The sequence below is a fragment of the Anomaloglossus baeobatrachus genome, chromosome 10, assembly GCF_048569485.1.
Source record: "Anomaloglossus baeobatrachus isolate aAnoBae1 chromosome 10, aAnoBae1.hap1, whole genome shotgun sequence".
In the NCBI taxonomy this organism is placed as follows: domain Eukaryota; kingdom Metazoa; phylum Chordata; class Amphibia; order Anura; family Aromobatidae; genus Anomaloglossus; species Anomaloglossus baeobatrachus.
The window spans coordinates 206,126,552-206,151,237 of record NC_134362.1 but is presented as its reverse complement, the minus strand read 5'-3'; the positions used below and the strand labels follow the sequence as shown (position 1 = coordinate 206,151,237).

The window sequence follows — 24,686 nt, the reverse complement described above, 5'->3', positions numbered from 1 at the left end:
TTCTCAAAAAATCCAGCAGTCATTATCTCCCTCCCCCCCCCAGCAGTCATGTCCTCTGTAGTAATGTGCCCATCTTGTCTTCATCCTGTAGAAATGTGCCCATCCTGTAGAAATGTGCCCATCCTTGTCCCCTGTAGTAATATGTCCATTCTTGTTCCCATCCTGTAGTAATGTGCCCATCCTTGTCCCCTGTAGTAATGTGCCCATCCTTGTCCCCTGTAGTAATGTGCCCATCCTTGTCTCCTGTAGTAATGTGCCCATCCTTGTCTCCTGTAGTAATGTGCCCATCCTTGTCTCCTGTAGTAATGTGCCTATCCTTGTCTCCTGTAGTAATGTGCCTATCCTTGTCTCCTGTAGTAATGTGCCTATCCTTGTCCCCTGTAGTAATGTGCATATCCTTGTCTCCTGTAGTAATGTGCCCATCCTTGTCCCCTGTAGTAATGTGCCCATCCTTGTCCCCTGTAGTAATGTGCCCATCCTTGTCCCCTGTAGTAATGTGCCCATCCTTGTCCCCTGTAGTAATGTGCCCATCCTTGTCCCCTGTAGTAATGTGCCCATCCTTGTCTCCTGTAGTAATGTGCCCATCCTTGTCTCCTGTAGTAATGTGCCCATCCTTGTCTCCTGTAGTAATGTGCCCATCCTTGTCTCCTGTAGTAATGTGCCTATCCTTGTCCCCTGTAGTAATGTGCCTATCCTTGTCCCCTGTAGTAATGTGCCCATCCTTGTCCCCTGTAGTAATGTGCCCATCCTTGTCTCCTGTAGTAATGTGCCCATCCTTGTCCCCTGTAGTAATGTGCCTATCCTTGTCCCCTGTAGTAATGTGCCCATCCTTGTCCCCTGTAGTAATGTGCCCATCCTTGTCCCCTGTAGTAATGTGCCCATCCTTGTCCCCTGTAGTAATGTGCCCATCCTTGTCTCCTGTAGTAATGTGCCCATCCTTGTCCCCTGTAGTAATGTGCCCATCCTTGTCCCCTGTAGTAATGTGCCCATCCTTGTCTCCTGTAGTAATGTGCCCATCCTTGTCTCCTGTAGTAATGTGCCCATCCTTGTCTCCTGTAGTAATGTGCCCATCCTTGTCTCCTGTAGTAATGTGCCCATCCTTGTCTCCTGTAGTAATGTGCCCATCCTTGTCCCCTGTAGTAATGTGCCCATCCTTGTCACCATCCTGTAGTAATGTGCCTATCCTTGTCACCATCTTGTAGTAATGTGCCCATCCTTGTCCCCTGTAGTAATGTGCCCATCCTTGTCCCCTGTAGTAATGTGCCCATCCTTGTCTCCTGTAGTAATGTGCCTATCCTTGTCCCCTGTAGTAATGTGCCCATCCTTGTCCCCTGTAGTAATGTGCCTATCCTTGTCTCCTGTAGTAATGTGCCTATCCTTGTCACCATCTTGTAGTAATGTGCCCATCCTTGTCTCCTGTAGTAATGTGCCTATCCTTGTCTCCTGTAGTAATGTGCCTATCCTTGTCTCCTGTAGTAATGTGCCTATCCTTGTCTCCTGTAGTAATGTGCCTATCCTTGTCCCCTGTAGTAATGTGCCTATCCTTGTCCCCTGTAGTAATGTGCCCATCCTTGTCCCCTGTAGTAATGTGCCCATCCTTGTCTCCTGTAGTAATGTGCCCATCCTTGTCCCCTGTAGTAATGTGCCCATCCTTGTCCCCTGTAGTAATGTCCCCATCCTTGTCCCCTGTAGTAATGTGCCCATCCTTGTCCCCTGTAGTAATGTGCCCATCCTTGTCCCCTGTAGTAATGTGCCCATCCTTGTCCCCTGTAGTAATGTGCCCATCCTTGTCTCCTGTAGTAATGTGCCCATCCTTGTCCCCTGTAGTAATGTGCCCATCCTTGTCCCCTGTAGTAATGTGCCCATCCTTGTCCCCTGTAGTAATGTGCCCATCCTTGTCCCCTGTAGTAATGTGCCCATCCTTGTCCCCTGTAGTAATGTGCCCATCCTTGTCTCCTGTAGTAATGTGCCCATCCTTGTCTCCTGTAGTAATGTGCCCATCCTTGTCTCCTGTAGTAATGTGCCTATCCTTGTCTCCTGTAGTAATGTGCCTATCCTTGTCTCCTGTAGTAATGTGCCTATCCTTGTCACCATCCTGTAGTAATGTGCCCATCCTTGTCACCATCCTGTAGTAATGTGCCTATCCTTGTCACCATCTTGTAGTAATGTGCCTATCCTTGTCCCCATCCTGTAGTAATGTGCCCATTCTTGTCCTCATCCTGTAGTAATGTGCCCATCCTTGCCCCCTGTAGTGATGTGCCCATCCTTGGCCCCTGTAGTATGTCCATTCTTGTTCCCATCCTGTAGTAATTTGCCCATCCTTGTCCCCTGTAGTAATATGTCCATCCTTGTCCCCATCCTGTAGTAATGTGCCCATCCTTGTCCCCATCCTGTAGTAATGTGCCCATCCTTGTCCCCATCCCGTACTAATGTGCCCATCCTTGTCCTCATCCCGTAGTAATATGTCCATACTTGTCCCCATCCTGTAGTAATGTGCCCATCCTTGTCCCCATCCTGTAGTAATGTGCCCATCCTTGTCCCCATCCTGTAGTAATGTGCCCATCCTTGTCCCCATCCTGTAGTAATGTGCCCATCCTTGTCCTCACCTTGTAGTAATGTGCCCATCCTTGTTCCCATCCCGTAGTAATGTGCCCATCCTTGTCCTCACCTTGTAGTAATGTGCCCATCCTTGTTCCCATCCCGTAGTAATGTGCCCATCTTTGTCCTCACCTTGTAGTAATGTGCCCATCCTTGTTCCCATCCTGTAGTAATGTGCCCATCCTTGTCCTCACCTTGTAGTAATGTGCCCATCCTTGTTCCCATCCTGTAGTAATGTGCCCATCCTTGTCCCCTTCTTTTAGCAATGCCCCATGCAGAAGTAATGTCCCCTATTTATGCCTCATTATGCTGTTTTCACATTTACACATAAAAAGTCCTCTTTCCTGCTTCTTGCAGCCCGCAGACCCCTGACGATCGTGGCCCTATGTCGGGGGCTGCATCCATCTGCGCTTTACTTCAGATTTTTCGTTTCTGCCATCACGCAGAGGAACTCTCTGCAGAGATTCTCCACTGGCAGCCGCTGGCCAATCAAAGGCCGGCAGGTGATGTCATAGAAGGATGTCACTTGCTGGCCTCTGATTGGCCGGTGGCTGCCATTGGTAATGCTCTGCAGAGAGTTCCCCTGCGTGGAGGTGGAAATAAAAAATCTGATGTAAAGGTCAGATGGCTGCGGCCCCCGACATAGGGCCACGATCGTCAGGGGCCTGCGGGCCGGAGGAAGCTGCCTCAGGGGCACTTTGGGCTGGTGACTGAGAACGAGTGCAGGTCATCTGTGTCTTTAGGGTCAATCAGATGGTTAGTGATTGGCTATAAACTCCCCAGTGATCGGTGCAGGAAGGGGACTGCAAATATGTACTGAGTGGGAAATGTCTCCGCTGGGTGCACAACGCTCCGCTCCGGTCCACCCAGCGGCTGTGAGAGTAAATATCGGGGTGTTTGTCTGTGGCCGGGAACGGCAATTATTGGTCCTTGCAAACAAAGCCGTTTGTCAGTCTGGCGCTCGGACGTCGGACCACTCCTATAGATATATGAGGTGTATACAGATATATATATATATATATATATATCTCCTTCCTAAGCTGTAGCAGAGTATTCGGGACGTCCCGTCATATTTCTCTCTTGCGGATCCTCCCGAGTATTTCCTGATATCTCCTTTATTCCCTTTCTGTTTTAGGAGAGGTCGGGATATTATGGGATGGCTGCCGACATTGTAGACCCTCTGATGTCATCCCATAAATATTGCAAGGACTGGTGAACGGAAGCGCAATGGGGTTTTATCTGATGGAGGACAGTAGGGTGAGAGGTGCCCACCGCAATGCAATGGGGTCTTATCCGATGATAGAGAACAGTAGGGTGAAAGGAGCCCACCACAATGCAATGGGGTCTTATCTGATGATGGAGGACAGTAGGGTGAAAGGTGTCCACCGCAATGCAATGGGGTCTTATCTGATGATAGAGAATAGTAGGGTGAAAGGAGCCCACCGCAGTGCAATGGGGTCTTATCTGATGATGGAGGAGAGTAGGGTGAGAGGTGCCCACCACAATGCAATGGGGTCTTATCTGATGATGGAGGACAGTAGGGTGAAAGGAGCCCACCATAATGCAGTGGGGTCTTATCTGATGATACAGGACAGTAGGTTGAAAGGTGCCCACCACAATGCAATGGGGTCTTATCTGATAATGGAGGACAGTAGGGTGAGAGGTGCCCACCATAACGCAATGGGGCCTTATCTGATGATAGAGGATAGCAGGGTGAAAGGTGCCCACCGCAATGCAATGGGGTCTTATCTGATGATGGAGGACAGTAGGGTGAAAGGAGCCCACCGCAATGCAATGGGGTCTTATCTGATGATGGAGGACAGTAGGGTGAAAGGTACCCACTGCAATGCAATGGGGTCTTATCTGATGATAGTGACAGGGTGAAAAATGCCCACTGCATTGCAATGGGGTCTTATCTGATGATGAAGGACAGTAGGGTGAGAGGGGACCACAATGGAGATGTCTCAAAATCGCCCTTCGCTGCACCCCCACGGGCTAGAAAACCCATCATGATGCGCCTCGCTGGCGTCCATGTAATGTATTGAGCGGAGCTGCGTCCATCATTCTGCATTCGCTCGGTATCGGGGGGCTGTGATTCGTCCGGACACCCCATGTCTGAGGTCGTCCGCTCCTGTCCTCGGGGATCTGATGGACGCATTGATTCATTCATCTGCAGAAATAATTTGCTGGAAATTCCCAATGGACGGGAAACGTGTTGCGATCATAGTGTCCATTACCGATCCCCCCCGACTGTGTGTGATCCTGCCCTCCCCGGTGTCCATGGGAGTCACGTGATTAACCATCTCCCTCCTGGCTCCAGACTAAAATATCCCGTGTACACGGCTGACCCCTGTCCTTCCCGTGCGCTGCGTTTCCTGCACGTCTGGGGGATGTGCGGGGGTCCGGGGCGTCTGTATTGGTTTATTCATTGGATGGCGGGGCTCCGTATTGTAGACACTCTGTGCGGCTGTGTCACCGGGCGGCCGGTCTGATGTGTCACCCTGCGGGCGAGGCCGGGCCCGGATCCTGGATGGTTAACCCCGTGTGTCATTGTCGGCTGCGGATGGAGAATTCTGCACAAACTAAAAAGTTAATGTCAAACTATAAAGGAAGTTTTGTAAATAATGATTAATCCACGTACGGTGAGAAGTGAGAACACGCGTCCAAAAAGGGTTAATCACCTCCAGAGAGTGACGTGTGGCCTCGCCGTGTCCACCGAGGGGGGGGTGCGTGCCCGTACACCGAGACGTGTGCCAGCCATGTGCACTGAGGGGGGGTGCCCGTACACCGAGACGTGTGACAGCCGTGTGCACCGAGGGGGGGTGCCCGTACACCGAGACGTGTGACAGCCGTGTGCACCGAGGGGGGGTGCCCGTACACCGAGACGTGTGACAGCCGTGTGCACCGAGGGGGGGTGCCCGTACACCGAGACGTGTGACAGCCGTGTGCACCGAGGGGGGGTGCCCGTACACCGAGACGTGTGCCAGCCATGTGCACTGAGGGGGGGTGCCCGTACACCGAGACGTGTGACAGCCGTGTGCACTGAGGGGGGGTGCCCGTACACCGAGACGTGTGACAGCCGTGTGCACCGAGGGGGGGGTGCCCGTACACCGAGACGTGTGACAGCCGTGTGCACTGAGGGGGGGTGCCCGTACACCGAGACGTGTGACAGCCGTGTGCACCGAGGGGGGGTGCCCGTACACCGAGACGTGTGCCAGCCATGTGCACTGAGGGGGGGTGCCCGTACACCGAGACGTGTGACAGCCATGTGCACCGAGGGGGGGTGCCCGTACACCGAGACGTGTGCCAGCCGTGTGCACCGAGGGGGGGTGCCCGTACACCGAGACGTGTGCCAGCCGTGTGCACCGAGGGGGGTGCCCGTACACCGAGACATGTGACAGCCGTGTGCACTGAGGAGGGGGTGCCCGTACACCGAGACGTGTGCCAGCCGTGTGCACCGAGGGGGGGTGCCCGTACACCGAGACATGTGACAGCCGTGTGCACTGAGGAGGGGGTGCCCGTACACCGAGACGTGTGACAGCCATGTGCACCGAGGGGGGGGGTGCCTGTACACCGAGACGTGTGACAGCCGTGTGCACCGAGGGGGGGTGCCCGTACACCGAGACGTGTGCCAGCCGTGTGCACCGAGGGGGGGGGGTGCCCGTACACCGAGATGTGTGCCAGCCGTGTGCACCGAGGGGGGGTGCCCGTACACCGAGACGTGTGCCAGCCGTGTGCACCGAGGGGGGGTGCCCGTGCACCGAGACGTGTGCCAGCCGTGTGCACCGAGGGGGGGTGCCCGTACACCGAGACGTGTGCCAGCCGTGTGCACCGAGGGGGGGTGCCCGTACACCGAGACGTGTGACAGCCATGTGCAAAAACTACATATTGCCAAGAAACACAGTGCAGTTCCTTATTGCTGTAGATGTGGGCCGCCTCGCACAGCTGCAGAGCTTGTTACAGTGTGCCAGACCTCGGGCTTGTACGCACATGTCAGTGACGGGGACGTTTTTTACTTTTGAATGAAGCAGCAATGTTTCCGGTCACCGGAGCAGAGCGTGAAGATGATGAGAATCAATACAAAGTTATTCCACAGTTGTAGAACGTCGCGTTCCTCTCATTTCAGGAGATCAGAATAAGCCGTTATGTACACGAGGGATAGCGGATTCCTGACCAGCATACTATTTGTATGCTGCATTTTTCAACAGGACATTGTACAGCAGTACTGAGCTGTGCAACCAGCACTAGGGTGAGATAAAACACTGACTGGAAAACAGAAGCATGGAAGACATTGTACATCACGACTGAGCTGGGGTAGATGTGAATCCAGCACTGGGGTGAGATAAAACACTAATTAGTAAACAGAAGCATGGAGGACATTGTACAGCAGTACCGAACTGGGGTAGATGTGAATCCAGCACTGGGGTGAGCTAAAACACTAATTAGTAAACAGAAGCATGGAGGACATTGTACAGCAGTACCGAACTGGGGTAGATGTGAATCCAGCTCTAGGGTGAGATAAAACACTTACTGGAAAGCAGAAGCATGGAGGACATTGTACAGCAGAACTGGGCTGTGTGGCTGTGCATCCAGCATCAGGGTGAGATAAACCACTTACTGGAAAGGAGACGCATGGAGGAGATAGTACAGAAGTACTGAGCTGGGTAGCTGTAGATCCCGCTCTAGGGTGAGAGAACACTTACTACAAAATAGAAGCATGGAGGAAATTGTACATCAGCACTGAGCTGTGTGGCTGTGAATCCAGCATCAGGGTGAGATAAAACACTTACTGGAAAGCAGAAGCATGGAGGAGATCTTTCAGCAGTACTGAGCAGTGTGCCTGTGAATCCAGCACTGGGGTGAGATAAAATATTTAATGTAAAGTGGAAGCATGGAGGATATTGTACAGCAATACTGAGCAGTGCAGCTGTGAATCCAGCTCTGGAGGGATATAAACACAGTAAATTAACAGCATGGAGTACATAGTACAGCAGGACTGAGCTGTGTGGCTGTGCAACCAGCTCTAGGGTGAGATAAAACACTTACTGGAAAGCAGAAGCATGGAGGACATTGTACAGAAGTACACAGCTATGTAGTTGTGAATCCAGCACTGGAGTGAGATGAAACATTTACTTAAAAGGAGAAGCATGGCGGACACTAACACATTACTGAGATGTGTAGCTGTGAATCTAGCTCTAGGGTTAGATAAAACACTTACTGGAAAGCAGAAAAATGGAGGAGATAGTACAGCAGTACTGAGCTGGGTAGCTGTGAACCAGCTCTAGGATGAGATAAAACACTTGATAGTAAACAGAATCATGGAGGACATTGTACAGCAGTACTGAGCTGGGGTAGATGTGAATCCAGCTCAAGGGGGAGATAAAACACTTACTGGAAAGCAGAAGCACAGAGTAGATAGTACAGCAGTACTGAGCAGTTTAGCTGTGAACCAGCTCTAGGGTGAGATGAAACACTTGATAGTTAACAGAAGCATGGAGGAGATTGCACAGCAGTACTGATATGTGTGGATGTGAATCCAGCTCTAGGGTGAGATAAAACACTTACTGGAAAGCAGAAGCATAGAGGACATTATACAGCAATACTGGGCTGTGTGCATGTGAATCCAGCTCTGTTATTGATGAAACAGTTACTGGAAAGCAGAAGCATGGAGGAGATAATACAGCAGTATTGAGCTGTGTGGCTGTGAATCCAGCTCTGAGGGCAGATATTCGACATGTAACTGCAATTTAAATCTTTGATGTGTCGCAGAGGTCAGAGGTTTTGATCAGCGAGCCCCCACCTTTATGTCTAGGATTGAGGTGCAGAAGTGTCCAGCCGCGCTCTACTCTCAACTCCATGTATATTGATGGGATGGTGATGACCTCCGCTCTGCAGAGCCTCACTCTCGGGGTCCTCAGCAGGTTGCGCACCCTCCACCTCCATTCATTCTCCTATGGAATTATGGGATATAAGTGCTGTTCCAGGATTTTCCGATGTTGTGGGTGCGGGGACTGCGGGGGGGGGTAACGGGATTGAGTTTCCAATAAGAACCTGCAGCGTGGTGATTGCAGCTCTGGAGTACAATATCTTGTACAGGATCCTCAGTTGTAGCGATTTGTGATCAGAGCCTTTCATTGCTATTTCCCATTATGTGACCAGTCGTCTTCTCGGTTTATCACAAGTCTCCTCTGTTTTACAGGGCGGTGTAATGACCAGGAAAAGACCCCAGAAATCCGTGCGGAGAGAGACCCCGCTCCACTGTGGCCGCACGGCCTGAGCTCCCCAAGTGTCTGTAGGAAGAGCGAGGGTCCGAGCTGTCCCTGGCGGGTGAAGGACGTGAATGCGGAGGTGCTGATGAGCGGCGTGGAGTATCTGCCCGGTGAGCTGAGACATGTATCTGCACAGCAGCAGGGGCGTTACTCTGTTACATGTACACGGCCATATACTGTATATACGTAGCGGTAACTATCTACTCGTCAGGTCTGTGTGACCGCCGGCATGTCTCATCATTGTCTCTCTCCAGGCACTCGGGACCGCAGCGGCCGCGCTCTGGTGATAATCAACACTCGGAACACTTGCTGGCTGAACCCGCACTGCACCGCGTCCGAGCTGGGGCGCCTCTTACTGTACTTCTACAGCACCGTACGGTGAGCGCCTGCGCGTGTCTGCGGTATGATCCTGGCCGCGGTGCCGTCTGTGCCGCTCACTGCCGATTCTTCCCTCCTCAGGAGAGACTGCAGAGCTCTGGGCCTGACGCTGCTGGTGGACGCGCGGCGCTGCTCCCCGGTACCGGCCTTGTTCAAAGCCGTTCATATCGTGCAGGTAGCGGAACATAAGGATTGTGTTTGGGGGAGATTTATGTCAATTGTCGTGTATCTCGTTCGCTTTTAAATAGTGAAGACGTCTGGTCTCCTCGGGAAGGGTCTGCTGATACCTTGCACCCTATTGATCTATCACCTCTAATGCCAAGTAAAGATTAGTACATTCTGATTGCAAAATCTGAAGGAACAATAGTGGGGTCCGCAGAAACCCCCTTATTCCTATGGCATTACAGAGGCGTGTGAGCCTGAAAGGACAATCTGCTGATACCTTGCATTTTATTGATCTATCACCTCTAATACCAAGTAAAGATTAATCCATTCTGATTACAAAATATATAAAGGGACAATAGTGGGGTCCGCAGTAACCCCCCTTATTCCTCTGGCATTACAGACGTGTCTGAGCCTGACAGGACAATCTGCTGATACCTTGCACCCTATTGATCTTTCACCTCTAATGTCAAGTAAGGATCTGTTCATTCTGATTTCAAAATATAAATGGACAATAGTGAGGTCCGCAGTAACCCCCCTTATTCCTATGGCATTATAGAGGTGTCTGAACCTGACAGGACAATCTGCTGATACCTTGCACCGTATTGATCTTTCACCTCTAATGTCAAGTAAAGACTAATCCATTCTGATTGCAAAATATAAAGGGGCAATAGTGGGGTCCGCAGAAACCCCTTTATTCCTATGGCATTTCAGAGGCGTGTAAGCCTGACAGGACAATTCGCTGATACCTTACACCCTATTGATCTATCATCTCTAATATCAAGTAAAGATTAGTCCATTCTGATTGGAAAATATAAAGGGACAATAGTGGGGTCCGCAGAAACCCCCTTCTTCATATGGCATTACAGAGACGTCTGAGCCTGACAGGACGATTCTGATACCTTGTACCCTATTGATCTTTCACCGCTAATGTCAAGTAAAGATTAATCCATTCTGATTGCAAAATATAAAGGGACAATAGTGGGGTCCGCAGAAACCCCATTATTCCTATGACATTAAATAGGCTTTTGAGCTTGACAGGACAGAATGCGCTGGTCTGCAGGAGCTCTGCGTACAATCGATAATCCCTAAGCTGTCAGTCACTGAGTCCTGCTCACCGTCCGTTGTCACAGCCACCATACAACATGTCCCACAGGGCAGAAACCCCCTAATAAATGCGGTCCGCTGTGATAGTAGGGGGACCCCCTCTGATCTCCATAATGATGGTGTATATGCGGTTATAATCTTTGTCCGCATGTAGCAGAGCTGCAGTAATATACGTCACGTTCCTCTGTTCCAGGCCGCGATCCCCCATTGTATCCACGGAGTGTTGCTGCTGGCGGAGAAGGACCTGGCCCTGTCCTCGGAGAGACCTCATGGAGTGCAGGTGAGGAGTGGCGGGGGTCCGTAACATTGGCTGCTTATATATACACGGGATATAGTATATTAGTGACTGCGTCCGCCCCGCACGACGTGTGATTAGTCTGGCACCAGGACCCTCCTTCCCTCCTCCTGGCAATCATTAGGTGATATCGCTGACATATAGACATTGGGTGGGTGGTTGGGCCGCCATGACACAAACACACAGAAGAAAGGGACCTACAAATGTCCTTCTCTCCGGCACCTTGTGGTTTGCTGGAACATCCTAAGATTTGGTGCAAATCAGCCTCGAGCTCCTTAAGACGAATCCTCCAGATTTCTGGTCAGTGACTAATCAGTGGTGACTCCTCCAGGATTGTTTGTGTTAGGGTTTCCCCTAATTGTTCTGAAATGCAATCTAATGTCTGACTAATTGTGACAAAGCGTATGGGGGTCTTCTGTGAAGCGTGCGCCGCACCCGCAGGGTCCCCAGAGGCCGCACAGAGGTGACGATTAGCGTCGCTCACAGCCTGACCTCTCCGCTGCGTCCTGCAGCCACAAAGGCCCCTGACAGGCGGCCGCGGCTAATTCACTGTCTCTACAGATCTGCACCCGAATCATTAGGGCAAAATAACAAAGCACAATGTTGGGGGGCCGACCCCTGACCCCCGAAGAGCGAAAGCAGATAGGAAGATTTATACCAGCCGCTACTCCCTGCCCCCGACCCTTCTCTTAAAGGCACAGTGCACTCAGGACTTGTCACAGCTGAACGTGTCCAGTGTATGATCTGTGCAGCTGCAGACTGGATTCAACTGTGACAGACCCTCAGCTGTGGGAAGGATTAGGTCAGTGCAGGACGTCAGCTTCTGAGTGTGAACTATTCACTTACAGCAAGCGGAGATATTGAAAATGTAGAGGGAGTAAAAGCAATAATAGGAGGTGGCAGAACGTATGTAATGTGTTTATCTTCTTATCCTGCAGTTTGAGCTTCTCACGTCAGTGAAGTCTTTGCACAAACACGTGGAGGCCTCGCAGCTCCCCGCCGCGTTCAGCGGGACCTTCCCGTACAGTCACCAGGACTGGCTGACGTTCCGCACGGTCAGTGCCCGCTCAGGATTTTGTTGTGATTTGTGTGCCCGGCGGTCACTGTTGGTGATGACTCATGAGCAGCAGGTTCCGTGAGACACTGTCACTATTGGTGATGACTCACGCGAGCAGCCGGCACCGTTAGACATGGTCACTGTTAGTGATGACTCACGAGCATCCGGCGCTGTGAGACACTGTCATTATCGGTGATGACTCACGAGCAGTTGGCACCGTGAGATACGGTTACTGTTGGTGATGACTCTCGAGCAGCCAGTGCCACAAATCACTGTCACTGTCGGTGATGTCTGACATCGGTGATAACTCATGAGCAACCGGCACCGTGAGACACGGTCACTGTTGGTGATGACTCTCAAGCAGCCACCACCGTGAGATACGGTCACTGTCGGTGATGACTCACGAGCAGCTGGTGCCGTGCGACACGGTCACTGTTGGTGATGACTCACGAGCAGCTGGTGCCGTGCGACATTGTCACTGTCGGTGATGACTCACGAGCAGCTGGTGCCGTGCGACACGGTCACTGTCGATGATGACCCTTGAGCAGCCGTCGTTGTGAGACACTGTCAGTGATGACTCACGAGCAGCCGATGCCGCAAAACACGGTCACTTTTGGTGATGACTCGCGAGCAGTCGGCACTGTGAGATACGGTCACTGTCGGTGATGACCCTTGAGCAGCCGTCGCCGTGAGACACTGTCAGTGATGACTCACGAGCAGCCGATGCTGCGAAACACGGTCACTTTTGGTGATGACTCGCGAGCAGCCGGCGCCGTGACACATGTCGGTGATGACTCACGAGTGCAGAACATTCTTTAATATTTGCTATTTTCTTCCTGTAGAAGCTGGAGACCCTGCAGGACAGCTGCCGCGACGCCTGCGTCTTCCTGCACAGCGCCATCCAGAACATGCAGGGCAGCTCCGTGCCCGACAAGGCCGAGGTGATGCATGCAGATGTGTCCCGTCCCCCCCCCCGATAACTTATTCACCTGCCCATCCACATACATGACCCAGTAAGGAATATGTATTTGCTTGCATGGGGACTGAGCACACATGCACTCCCCGCAGCTGAGGGTTTGGTGCAATGTGTCCTGCGCTCCTGACACACTGTAGCAGAGTGCAGCTGTGTGCTATCCGTCCTCGTCCTGTGACGTCTGCGCTTCTTTCTCGCCTGTTGTGACATCGGGCCCCTTGTCCGTCCGGCCAGATTTCGGTGGGGTAGACGGCGCCCCCCGTGTAATGTGATGTCTCCTCTCTGGCAGGAGGCCGGTCTGCAGCTGACGCGCTTCGGGCAATTGATGAAAGCCGTGCTGGAAGATGCCAGGCTGGTGACGCTGCAGACAGAAGGGGGCGCTGTGCTGGCCCGGCTGAGGAAGGAGGAGTCGTGTGTCGCCCTCACCGAGGATTACAGGTGGGGACGCCTAACACTGTGACCTCTGCTAGCTGGCAGTGAATAGAAACGTTCCTGTTCACAAATGTGAGGTCCCCTTTAAGATTGTATCTGGCAGTGGAAGTGTTAACGTGTCAGTGGAGGCGCCGCCGCTGATACTGGAGGTGTTGTTGGAGGAAGCCGGGGTCCGGGTTATCTACCAGGAGGGTCTTGGCCGCAGATTTTTCCAGTCGCTGGATCCCGGCTCTGGAATTCGATTGAAGCTGCTGGAATTGAGAAATGTTTTTCCCGCATCGTTGCTCCGTCATCTGGCACCAGATCCGCGGGATAACGCCGGCGGCCAGCAGAGCGGTGCGACCCCGACCAGCGGGGGGCGCCGGCGGGATCACCCCACCACAGGGAGAGCGCTGGTGGGGGCCTCCGGAATGAGAGCCGGGGTCTGCTCACACCACGTGTGGCCAAGAAACAAAACACGTCCTGCTCATTCCCAGGGAAGCCTTACAATGCACACTACTGCTGCTGCAGAACCTCTTTATAACGAGGAAAGTGGAGCAACCCTAATTGGACCTTCCCATACTATTTATAAAGAGGTTCTGCAGCAGCTATATATTTAGGTTTTGCAGCAGTTGGGGCAACATATGCACTGCGGCTGCTGCACAACCTCCTTTTAATGAGGAAATTGGAGTTGCACTAATTGGCCTTTCTTGTGCTATTTATAAAGAAGATCTGCAGCAGCTGCATAGTTCGGTTTTGCAGCAGTTGAGGCTCCATTTGCACTTCGGCTGCTGCTGCAGAACCTCTTTTAAATTAAGAAATTGGAGCTACCCTAATTGGCCTTTCTCGTGCAGCACTTGGGGCGTCATATGTACTGTGGCTGCTGCTGCAGAACCTCTTTTTTAATGAGGTAATTGAAGCAACCCTATTTGGATTTTATCATATCATTTATAAAGAAGATCTGCAGCAGCTGTATATTCCAGTTTTGCATCAGTTGAGGCTCCATGTGCACTGCGGCTGCTGCAGAACCTCTTTTTAATGAGGAAATTGGAGCTACCCTAATTGGACCTTCCCATACTATTTATAAAAAAGAGCTGCAGCAACTGTACATTTGTGGCACCATATGCACTGCTGCTGCAGAACCCCTTTAATGAGGAAATTGGCGCTACCCTAATTAGACCTTCTCATACTATTTATAAAGAGGTTCTGCAGCAGCTTTATATTTAGGTTTTGCAGCAGTTGGGGCACCATATGCACTGAGGCTGCTGCTGCAGAACCCCTTTAATGAGGAAATTGGAGCTACCCTAATTGGACCTTCTGATACTATTTATAAAGAGGTTCTGCAGCAGCTGTATATTTAGGTTTTGCAGCGGTTGGGGCACCCTATGCACTGCGGCTGCTGCAGAACCTCTTTAAACAGTAAAGGGGACCCCCGCGGATCGGTTACTGGGTATTGAGGGCATTTCTGATGCGGTCTCTGACGTCTCGGCTCGCGGCGCTTTCTTGCAGGGAGGCGATGGAGCTGGCGTCGGAGCTGTATAACCGGGTGGACGAGGGCGTGCACAGCCTGGTGCGACTCTCCAACCAGCGCATCCTGGAGATGGAGCTGGTCATCGCCTATGAAGCCTTTGAGGAGCAGTTTCAGGAGGTAAGACGAGGATTGGGGGCATCTGCGGGGGGCTTAGAATAATTGGCGTTCTAGTGATTACCGTGCCCGAGGATTAGATATTCCAGATTATCGGACTGCCTGTGCCTGGATTATCTGACTTTCTGCTTTCCCTCAGGTCAGCGGCTGGATGGAGAATGTGGGCGAGCGTCTGCTTCAGGAGTGCAGCGTCTTAGAAGATTCCCTGGACGTTCTTCTCCAGACGCAGAGGCACTTCGCAGATTTTGACGGAGTGGCGCGTGTAAGTGGCGGCTGCAGGCGTCTGTGCGCCTCCGGGGGAGTCGTAGGCTCCGGCCGCTGACGTCTGTGTCCTGTCTTCCAGGAGCAGTGCAGGCGCGGGCAGGAGCTGCTCCAGACCATGGAGCGGTGGCACGGCCTCTCCTCGCCCGACGCCCAGAGGTACATGTTCAGGCTCCAGCGGTGTAAGGAGACGGTGGGCGACTTCTCCCGGAGGCTGGAGGACGGCAGGAGCCGCCTGCAGAAGACCATCCGGCTCTACCAGTTCTTCGACAAGGTCCGTGAGTACGTCATGACACGACGTCACTACCTCTGCTTGCTGGCACTGCTCTAATCCAGTGTCTCTCCCTGCAGCTCTGCTTTATAAATGTGACATGTTACAGATTGATATTAAAGTGCTCAGGCGGAGAGGCTACAGCAATATGCTGGGATTTGTAGTGCCTGCGGTGGTCCCCGTGCGCAGGGTTGCAGCAGACGCTGGGATAACGCTGAGTTTTTACATGATATAAGTGGCTGCAGATGTTGTGGTGGGTTCGGTCGGTGACTCACGGCACAAGCAGCTTCTTGTTTCCAGGGCAGTCCTGCGGTTCCTATATGCCCCGAGCGTCGCGGCACAATCTGCCCGTATAGGAATCCCCGGCATTAGAGGCGATCGCATCACAGATCAATGAGGATCCATAACGGCTCTCTGCTGCCCTCTGGTGGACACCGCTGGTACTGCAGGCCAGGAGCTCAGCACCATAGTCTCACAGCACACAGGTCGCCGTAGTCTCACGGCACACGGGTCGCCGTAGTCTCACGGCACACGGGCCGCCGTAGTCTCACAGCACACGGGCCGCCGTAGTCTCACAGCACACGGGCCGCCGTAGTCTCACAGCACACGGGCCGCCGTAGTCTCACAGCACACGGGCCGCCGTAGTCTCACAGCACACGGGCCGCCGTAGTCTCACGGCACACAGGTCGCCGTAGTCTCACAGCACACAGGTCGCCGTAGTCTCACAGCACACAGGTCGCCGTAGTCTCACAGCACACAGGTCGCCGTAGTCTCACAGCACACAGGTCGCCGTAGTCTCACAGCACACATGTCGCCGTAGTCTCACGGCACACGGGCCGCCGTAGTCTCACGGCACACAGGCCGCTGTAGTCTCACGGCACACAGGTCGCCGTAGTCTCACAGCACACGGGCCGCCATAGTCTCACGGCACACAGGCCGCCGTAGTCTCACGGCACACAGGTCGCTCTAATCTCACGGCACACAGGTCGCCGTAGTCTCACAGCACACAGGTCGCCGTAGTCTCACAGCACACAGGTCGCCGTAGTCTCACAGCACACGGGCCGCCGTAGTCTCACAGCACACGGGCCGCCGTAGTCTCACGGCACACGGGCCGCCGTAGTCTCACGGCACACAGGTCGGCGTAGTCTCACAGCACACAGGTCGCCGTAGTCTTCTCACAGCACACAGGTCGCCGTAGTCTTCTCACAGCACACAGGTCGCCGTAGTCTCACAGCACACAGGTCGCCGTAGTCTTCTCACAGCACACAGGTCGCCGTAGTCTCACAGCACACAGGTCGCCGTAGTCTCACAGCACACAGGTCGCCGTAGTCTCACAGCACACGGGCCGCCGTAGTCTCACAGCACACGGGCCGCCGTAGTCTCACGGCACACAGGCCGCCTTAGTCTCACGGCACACAGGCCGCTGTAGTCTCACGGCACACAGGTCGCCGTAGTCTCACAGCACACGGGCCGCCATAGTCTCACGGCACACAGGCCGCCGTAGTCTCACGGCACACAGGTCGCTCTAATCTCACGGCACACAGGTCGCCGTAGTCTCACAGCACACAGGTCGCCGTAGTCTCACAGCACACAGGTCGCCGTAGTCTCACAGCACACGGGCCACCGTAGTCTCACAGCACACGGGCCGCCGTAGTCTTACAGCACACGGGCCGCCGTAGTCTCACGGCACACGGGCCGCCGTAGTCTCACGGCACACAGGCCGCTGTAGTCTCACGGCACACAGGTCGCTCTAATCTCACGGCACACAGGCCGCCGTAGTCTCACAGCACACAGGTCGCCGTAGTCTCACAGCACACGGGCCGCCTTGGCACGTCTATATTTTTTTTTTGTGCTGTATGATTGTTGGCTACTAAACCTCAACTGACATCCAGCAGGTGTATTGTGCCGCCTAATGCTGCTGCAGTGGTGTGTGTATATATCACTGTGGTCTGGGAAATCTATGCGGCTCCTGTACTATATAATCCAGCTCTTTGCAGCTCCTCTACTATATATAATCTGACTCTCTGCCGCTCCTTTACTATATAATCTGGCTCTGTGCAGCTCTTCTGCTATATAATCCAGGTCTCTGCGGCTCTTATACGGTAAAATCCAGCTGTGCAGCTCATGTAGTATATAATCCAGCTGTGCGGCTCCTGTACTATATAATCCGTCTCCTGTGTTATATAATCTGGCTTTGTGTGGCTCATGTCCTATATAATCCAGCTCTGTGTGGCTCCTGTACTATATATAATCCAGCTCTAAGCGGCTCCTGTACTATATAATCCGGCTCCTGTACTATATAATCCGGCTACTGAACTATATAATCCAGCTCTGTATGGCTCCTGTCCTGTATAATCTGGCTCTGTATGGCTCCTGTCCTATATAGTCTGGCTTTGTGCAGTTCCTGTACTATATAATCCAGCTCTGTGCGTCTTGTGTACTATATAATCCGATGCTCCTGAACTATATAATTCAGCTCTGTAAGGCTCCTGTCCTATATAATCCGGCTCTTTGCGGCTCCTGTTCTATATAATCCTGCTCTGTGCGGCTCCTGTCCTATATAATCTGGCTCTGTATGGCTCCTGTACTATATAATCCTGCTCTTCGCGGCTCCTGTAGTTTATAATCCAGCTCCTGTACTATATAATCCCGTTCCTGTATTATATAATCCAGCTCTGTGAGGCTCCTATAGTATATAATTCAGCTCCAGTACTATATAATTCGGCTTCTGTACTATATATTCTGGCTCCTGTACTATATAATCCAGCTCCTGTACTGTATAATCCGGCTCCTGTACGGTATAATCCGGCTCCTGTATTGTATAATCTGGCTCCTGTACTATATAATCCGACTACTGTACTGTATAATCCGGCTACTGTACTGTATAATCCGGCTACTGTACTGTATAATCCAGATCCTGTGTTATATAATCCGGCTCTGTGCGGCTCCTATAGTATATAATCCGGCTCCTATAGTATATAATCCGGCTCCTGTACTGTATAATCCGGCTCCTGTACTGTATAATCCGGCTCTTGTGTTGTATAGTCCTTGGCTTTGGTCGTCCTCGTAGACTGGCGTCTTCCTTGGCACTTGGTGGGATGGGGCAGGGGGTCTTCTGCTCCTCACGTTCCCCCCTCCGCACACTTCGGTCTGGGCCCATCCCCCTCTTTCTCTGGTTTGGGGGCTGCCCATCTGCCTCACATTTGCCTGTGAATAGCTGGGCTCGGTTGGTGCAGGCGGGCGCCGGCTCTCACTTCTGCAGATCATGAGAAGAGGCTGCGAGTTCAGCTGAGAGCAGACAGATGGGGTCCGCCGACGTGCAGGTAAGAGGGTCCGTGTTATCGGTGACTCCATCCTACATGGGGTTGCGGCAGGTGCGGGGTCTCCCCGTCTTCAGTATGGAGGTCAGCTGAGGGACAATGGGCTGGCGGTTCTGGTGGGCGTCCTGGTCCTGTCGGGGTATTGTGGGGGGTTTTTGGCGGTGATGTTGATGGTCGGGGGTCTCGGGTACGGCTGGGCTTGTGTTGCACCGTGTACATGTGCCGGCCTCCGGGCAACAGATTAGGATTCAGTGTTAGTGTGTGGGGTCTGCACACCGGCGCGGTGTAAAGTCGTCTGTTCCCGGTTCTGGCAGCTGTGCGGGATTAATGAGAACACCAGTGTGGGGTCTCCTGTAGAAAAGGGGGGTCCGGAGCGAGCGCGGCTTGTGCCGAAAAAGACCGAGGGTTAATCATTATCTGCAGCGACCGATGGAAAGAAACGACGTGACAATACACAGAAATCATTCCCCGCAACACTGCCCAGGTGAGATGCTCTGCGGGGCGCAGCGTGCACCAGTCTGTGACACTCACATTCACCTCCGTGGTCCTGGTGGGTAAATAACGTCCCCCCCCACCCCCACCCCGGGGCACAGCAGGCGCAGGACACCTTTATTTGTTCTCTCGATTTTCACAGACACATGACAGAGAGGGGACGAGGGGGGAAGAGGGGACGAGGGGGGAAGAGGGGACGAGAGGGGAAGAGGGGACGAGGGGGGAAGAGGGGACGAGGGGGGGAAGAGGGGACGAGGGGGGGAAGAGGGGACGAGGGGGGGAAGAGGGGACGAGGGGGGAAGAGGGGACGAGAGGGGAAGAGGGGACGAGGGGGGAAGAGGGGACGAGGGGGGAAGAGGGGACGAGGGGGGGAAGAGGGGACGAGGGGGGAAGAGGGGAAGAGGGGACGAGGGGACAATGGGAAAGGGGATGACGGAAGAGGGGACGATGAGGAAAGGAACGACGGGAAAAGGGGAGAGGGGATGAGGAGAAAGGGGACCACTGGAAAGGGGAGAGGGGACAATGAGGAGAGGGGACGACGAGATGGGATGACAAGAGAGGGGACAACTGGAAAGGGGATGACACTGGCTCGGCACTAAGGCGACATACACTGCAGATATCATCTGATAATTATGGTTACCCTTCACACACATTGTTGCACGCACATTATACACATTATACACATTGTTGCACGCACATTATACACATTATACACATTGTTGCACGCACATTATACACATTATACACATTGTTGCACGCACATTATACACATTATACACATTGTTGCACGCACATTATACACATTATACACATTGTTGCACGCACATTATACACATTATACACATTGTTGCACGCACATTATACACATTATACACATTGTTGCACGCACATTATACACATTATACACATTGTTGCGCGCACATTGTACACATTGTTACTTGTGTATGATTTTTTTGTGGTTAGCGGTCCTATATCCCGGTGGTATGATTCCACGTGGGTGGGTTGAGGACCTCTGCAGCTGATGTTTTGGTCTCGTCACATTCTCTGCCCGGTTTCCATGTGTGTGGGCATCGGCCGCTGTCCTGGTGCTCACGTTTATTCCCCATCGCTAGTAATTGGCTCCGGGGTTAATGAGGAGCCGTCTACCTGTCAGTATAAATCTCCAGCATCCAGAGCTGACGGCTGCTCCCATCACTGGGCAGACGGGGGTGTGATGGGTGATGGCCCCCGCATGGTTACGGCTTATTAAGGACCATTGATCTGTCAGTCACTCTCCCGGCGGTGCTGCAGCTGTGAGGGGTTTGTCATCTGTAGCTGCGTCCAGCAGGGTCCGGGCAGCAGAGCGGGAATCGTGATCTGCAATTCGTGTACAGTGATCGGCGGTCCGGTAGGCACCAGGCTCGTGTGTCCCAGCCCCAACCCACCCCCCCCCCCCGGGTGAAGGTTTCCGGCCTCAGCACTGGATATAAGCTGTGATCTTCTGTTACTTTGCAGGAAAATAAGAGCCCCACAATCAGCGCAAATCATATCTGCAAGAAACACCTCAGATTATTCCTTCATGTACTTGGATTTTGCACAAAGCGGTGCGATGGGGCTGTGTAACTAAAGTGGAGGCCGGATTGTGCCCCTCTGTATAGTGGAGGCCGGATTGTGCCCCTCTGTATAGTGGAGGCCGGATTGTGCCCCTCTGTATAGTGGAGGCCGGATTGTGCCCCTCTGTATAGTGGAGGCCGGATTGTGCCCCTCTGTATAGTGGAGGCCGGATTGTGCCCCTCTGTATAGTGGAGGCCGGATTGTGCCCCTCTGTATAGTGGAGGCCGGATTGTGCCCCCCTGTATAGTGGAGGCCGGATTGTGCCCCTCTGTATAGTGATGTTATGATGGGGTCGGGCTCACATTGTACCCCGGCATCACATAGAGGAATAAGTGTCCCCTTCGTGCTGCAGAATAAAATTGCCGCTGTCCCCGCACTCCTTCGATCCCCCAGATGCCGCTGTGCCCCGCACTCATCCGATCCTCCAGATGCCGCTGTGCCCCGCACTCATCCGATCCTCCAGATGCCGCTGTGCCCCGCACTGATCCGATCCCCCAGATGCCGCTGTGCCTTGTACTGATCCGATCCCCCAGATACCGCTGTGCCCCGCACTCATCCGATCCTCCAGACGCCGCTGTGCCCCGCACTGATCCGATCCCCCAGATGCCGCTGTGCCTTGTACTGATCCGATCCCCCAGATACCGCTGTGCCCCGCACTCATCCGATCCTCCAGACGCCGCTGTGCCCCGCACTCATCCGATCCCCCAGATGCCGCTGTGCCCCGCACTGATCCCATCCCCCAGATACCGCTGTGCCCCGCACTCATCCCATCCCCCAGATGCCGCTGTGCCCTGCACTCATCCCATCCCCCAGATGCCGCTGTGCCCCGCACTCATCCCATCCCCCAGATGCCGCTGTGCCCTGCACTCATCCCATCCCCCAGATGCCGCTGTGCCCTGCACTCATCCGATCCCCCAGATGCCGCTGTGCCCCACACTCATCCGATCCCCCAGATGCCGCTGTGCCCCGCACTCATCCGATCCCCCAGATACCGCTGTGCCTTGTACTGATCCGATCCCCCAGATACCGCTGTGTCCTGCACTGATCCGATCCTCCAGATACCGCTGTGTCCTGCACTGATCCGATCCTCCAGATACCGCTGTGCCCCGCACTCATCCGATCCCCCAGATACCGCTGTGCCTTGTACTGATCCGATCCCCCAGATACCGCTGTGCCCCGCACTCATCCGATCCCCCAGATACCGCTGTGCCTTGTACTGATCCGATCCTCCAGATACCGCTGTGTCCTGCACTGATCCGATCCTCCAGATACCGCTGTGTCCTGCACTGATCCGATCCTCCAGATACCGCTGTGCCCCGCACTCATCCGATCCTCCAGATACCGCTGTGCCTTGTACTGATCCGATCCCCCAGATACCGCTGTAATCACCGTTTAACAGGAAAATGATCCGGGGCTTTGATGACACTTGGCATCAATTATGAGACTCCCAGAGAAAAGCCCTTTATGTGGGGGAACCTGAAAGACCCGTTTCTTCTCGTATTGGTGACATCCTAATTACCTGTGAAAGGCGTCTGCTGGGAGCGCAAATGAGTCTAATTTCCAGACCCCGCACACTTTACATCCTGCGCCACCTCCCGATTTCGGGGGAGAAGCCGCTGTCCCTTTCTGGACCTCTGTTACCCAATTCCTTTCAGCTGAATTAAAATTCCAGCCGCGCCTGATTCCTCGTCTCATCGCTTACTGAGCTGGAACACAAAGAGTGACACAGATCCGGGGTCCGGCCCACGTGGGGGCGCACGTTAACCCTCTCACACCTGGATTACGCCAAACTCTGGCTCACTACTACTGCCCCAACAGCTGCATTAGGGTGACAGGTGGGTGCAGTGACCCCTCACCCTTGTCCCCATACACCTGTCTGGTACAGCGCCAGCCCCCATTAGCAGCTGCCCAGGACGCGTCCCCCTGGATCTGCCCTCCTGACTCCCCGCCTTTGTCTTGGGTGACACTGTGTTTCTATTGAAGTGACGGCAGCGCATCAATGGCCGGGGCCGACCCTGGAGATCGCAGCTGCTGCCAGACCCTAGACGTGCCTATATAAAAGAGGGTCTCTGCTGACACACAGGGGGGTGACCATACATCTGTCCGGCCAGCAGGGGTGACTGGTGTGTGGGGGAGGGGGGCGCACAGACACATCGGAGTTTCTTCTGCATTTGACCAAGTAAACAGAGTGGTCCTGAAATTCTGCACCTTTGTGCGAGACCCCGAGCTGCGGATCCCACTAATGAGGTGACGTGCTCTGCGGAGATGCCCGAACTCTGCAGTTGTGCACTTTTTCGGTCTTGTGGGGATCAAGAGGATTGTAGCGTCTCAGCATGGGATTCTAAGGACAGACCGTGGTTTCTGTATGGAGCTTTATACACAAAAGGTGATGGCTGCTCTGGATGCACGACGCTCGGGATGCCCGACACCGACGCTCGGGATGCCCGACACCGACGCTCGGGATGCCCGACACCGACGCTCGGGATGCCCGACACCGACGCTCGGGATGCCCGACACCGACGCTCGGGATGCCCGACACCGACGCTCGGGATGCCCGACACCGACGCTCGGGTTGCACGACGCTCGGGATGCCCGACACCGACGCTCGGGATGCCCGACACCGACACTCGGGTTGCACGACGCTCGGGATGCCCGACACCGACGCTCGGGATGCCCGACACCGACGCTCGGGATGCCCGACACCGACGCTCGGGATGCCCGACACCGACGCTCGGGATGCCCGACACCGACGCTCGGGATGCCCGACACCGACGCTCGGGATGCCCGACACCGACGCTCGGGATGCCCGACACCGACGCTCGGGATGCCCGACGCTCGGGATGCCCGACACCGACGCTCGGGATGCCCGACACCGACGCTCGGGATGCCCGACACCGACGCTCGGGATGCCCGACACCGACGCTCGGGATGCCAGACACCGACGCTCGGGTTGCACGACGCTCGGGTTGCACGACGCTCGGGTTGCACGACGCTCGGGTTGCACGACGCTCGGGATTATTATAAAGATATTTCCAGCCAACATTTTATTTTTTTTTTTTTTACCAAAATCTTTGACTGCTCCCCAGATTAAGGGCATGCTAGGAAGGATCTGTCCGCTCCATGACCGTGCGCCTCGTCTCCTGCATTGTACGCATGATCCTTTAGGACCCATTGCATTTTTCTTTTCTAGGAAAGTCGACAAACTTATACATTGAATGTGTCCATTGCTTTCCAATACCAGACGGGGGCCCTTTGGGTGGTCTATGTGTACGGTGGAAAGCTCCATCCAACTGGAACAGTGGTCGACAACGCAATCCTCCGCTCCAGTCATTGTATCTGGGACGTGCATAAATAGCCGAGCGATGGCTGTAGGTGGCCATAGACCTTGCATGGAGCGAGGGTGCACGTTTCTGACCTCAGATGGGACACTGCAAACCCCCGTTCTTGGGATTGGGGCGGTGGGTCCCCAGTGATCTGTAAATTTTTCTCTCTCCTGGAATTACTTACAATCTTCAGACACTTAACTAAGAATTGTTTTCCGTGAAAACCATCTGCGGTTTGGCCTGGCCCTTTAAGACTGCAGCGGCTCAGTGAGGTATAGATGAATGCTGGTGACTGGCACGGCAGGACCGCGCAGCGTAATGTACAGACGGTCACTTGTGGATGTAGAGGGCTGACGCTACCCGTGGCTCTGCTCTCGGCTTCGCGCTGTGCAGACTGGGCATTTCAGGACAAGCAGTAAATCTTTTGTGTGCGGAGCATAGTGGCTCCTCTATTGTCCCGGGTGCCGCCGCCGTCATCCTGGCACAGCTTCACCCGCCATGACTTTTCAGGAGCCGCTGTCAGGTGACCAC

The 24,686-nt window shown here is 53.8% G+C and overlaps 1 protein-coding gene across 3 annotated transcripts in view; it reads left to right on the top strand.

The window, feature by feature from the left end:
* The window catches only part of PLEKHG4 (pleckstrin homology and RhoGEF domain containing G4), a 97,550-nt gene that overhangs the window by 58,062 nt on the left and 14,802 nt on the right, over positions 1 to 24,686 (top strand). For all 3 annotated transcript variants that reach the window (XM_075326193.1, XM_075326192.1, XM_075326194.1), the window contains exons 4-13: positions 8,798 to 8,977; positions 9,122 to 9,245; positions 9,327 to 9,420; positions 10,708 to 10,794; positions 11,748 to 11,864; positions 12,709 to 12,807; positions 13,129 to 13,277; positions 14,760 to 14,898; positions 15,035 to 15,157; positions 15,239 to 15,430. In XM_075326193.1, coding sequence (XP_075182308.1) covers positions 8,798 to 8,977; positions 9,122 to 9,245; positions 9,327 to 9,420; positions 10,708 to 10,794; positions 11,748 to 11,864; positions 12,709 to 12,807; positions 13,129 to 13,277; positions 14,760 to 14,898; positions 15,035 to 15,157; positions 15,239 to 15,430 — 1,304 coding nt within the window. The remainder of the gene's footprint in view (positions 1 to 8,797; positions 8,978 to 9,121; positions 9,246 to 9,326; positions 9,421 to 10,707; positions 10,795 to 11,747; positions 11,865 to 12,708; positions 12,808 to 13,128; positions 13,278 to 14,759; positions 14,899 to 15,034; positions 15,158 to 15,238; positions 15,431 to 24,686) is intronic.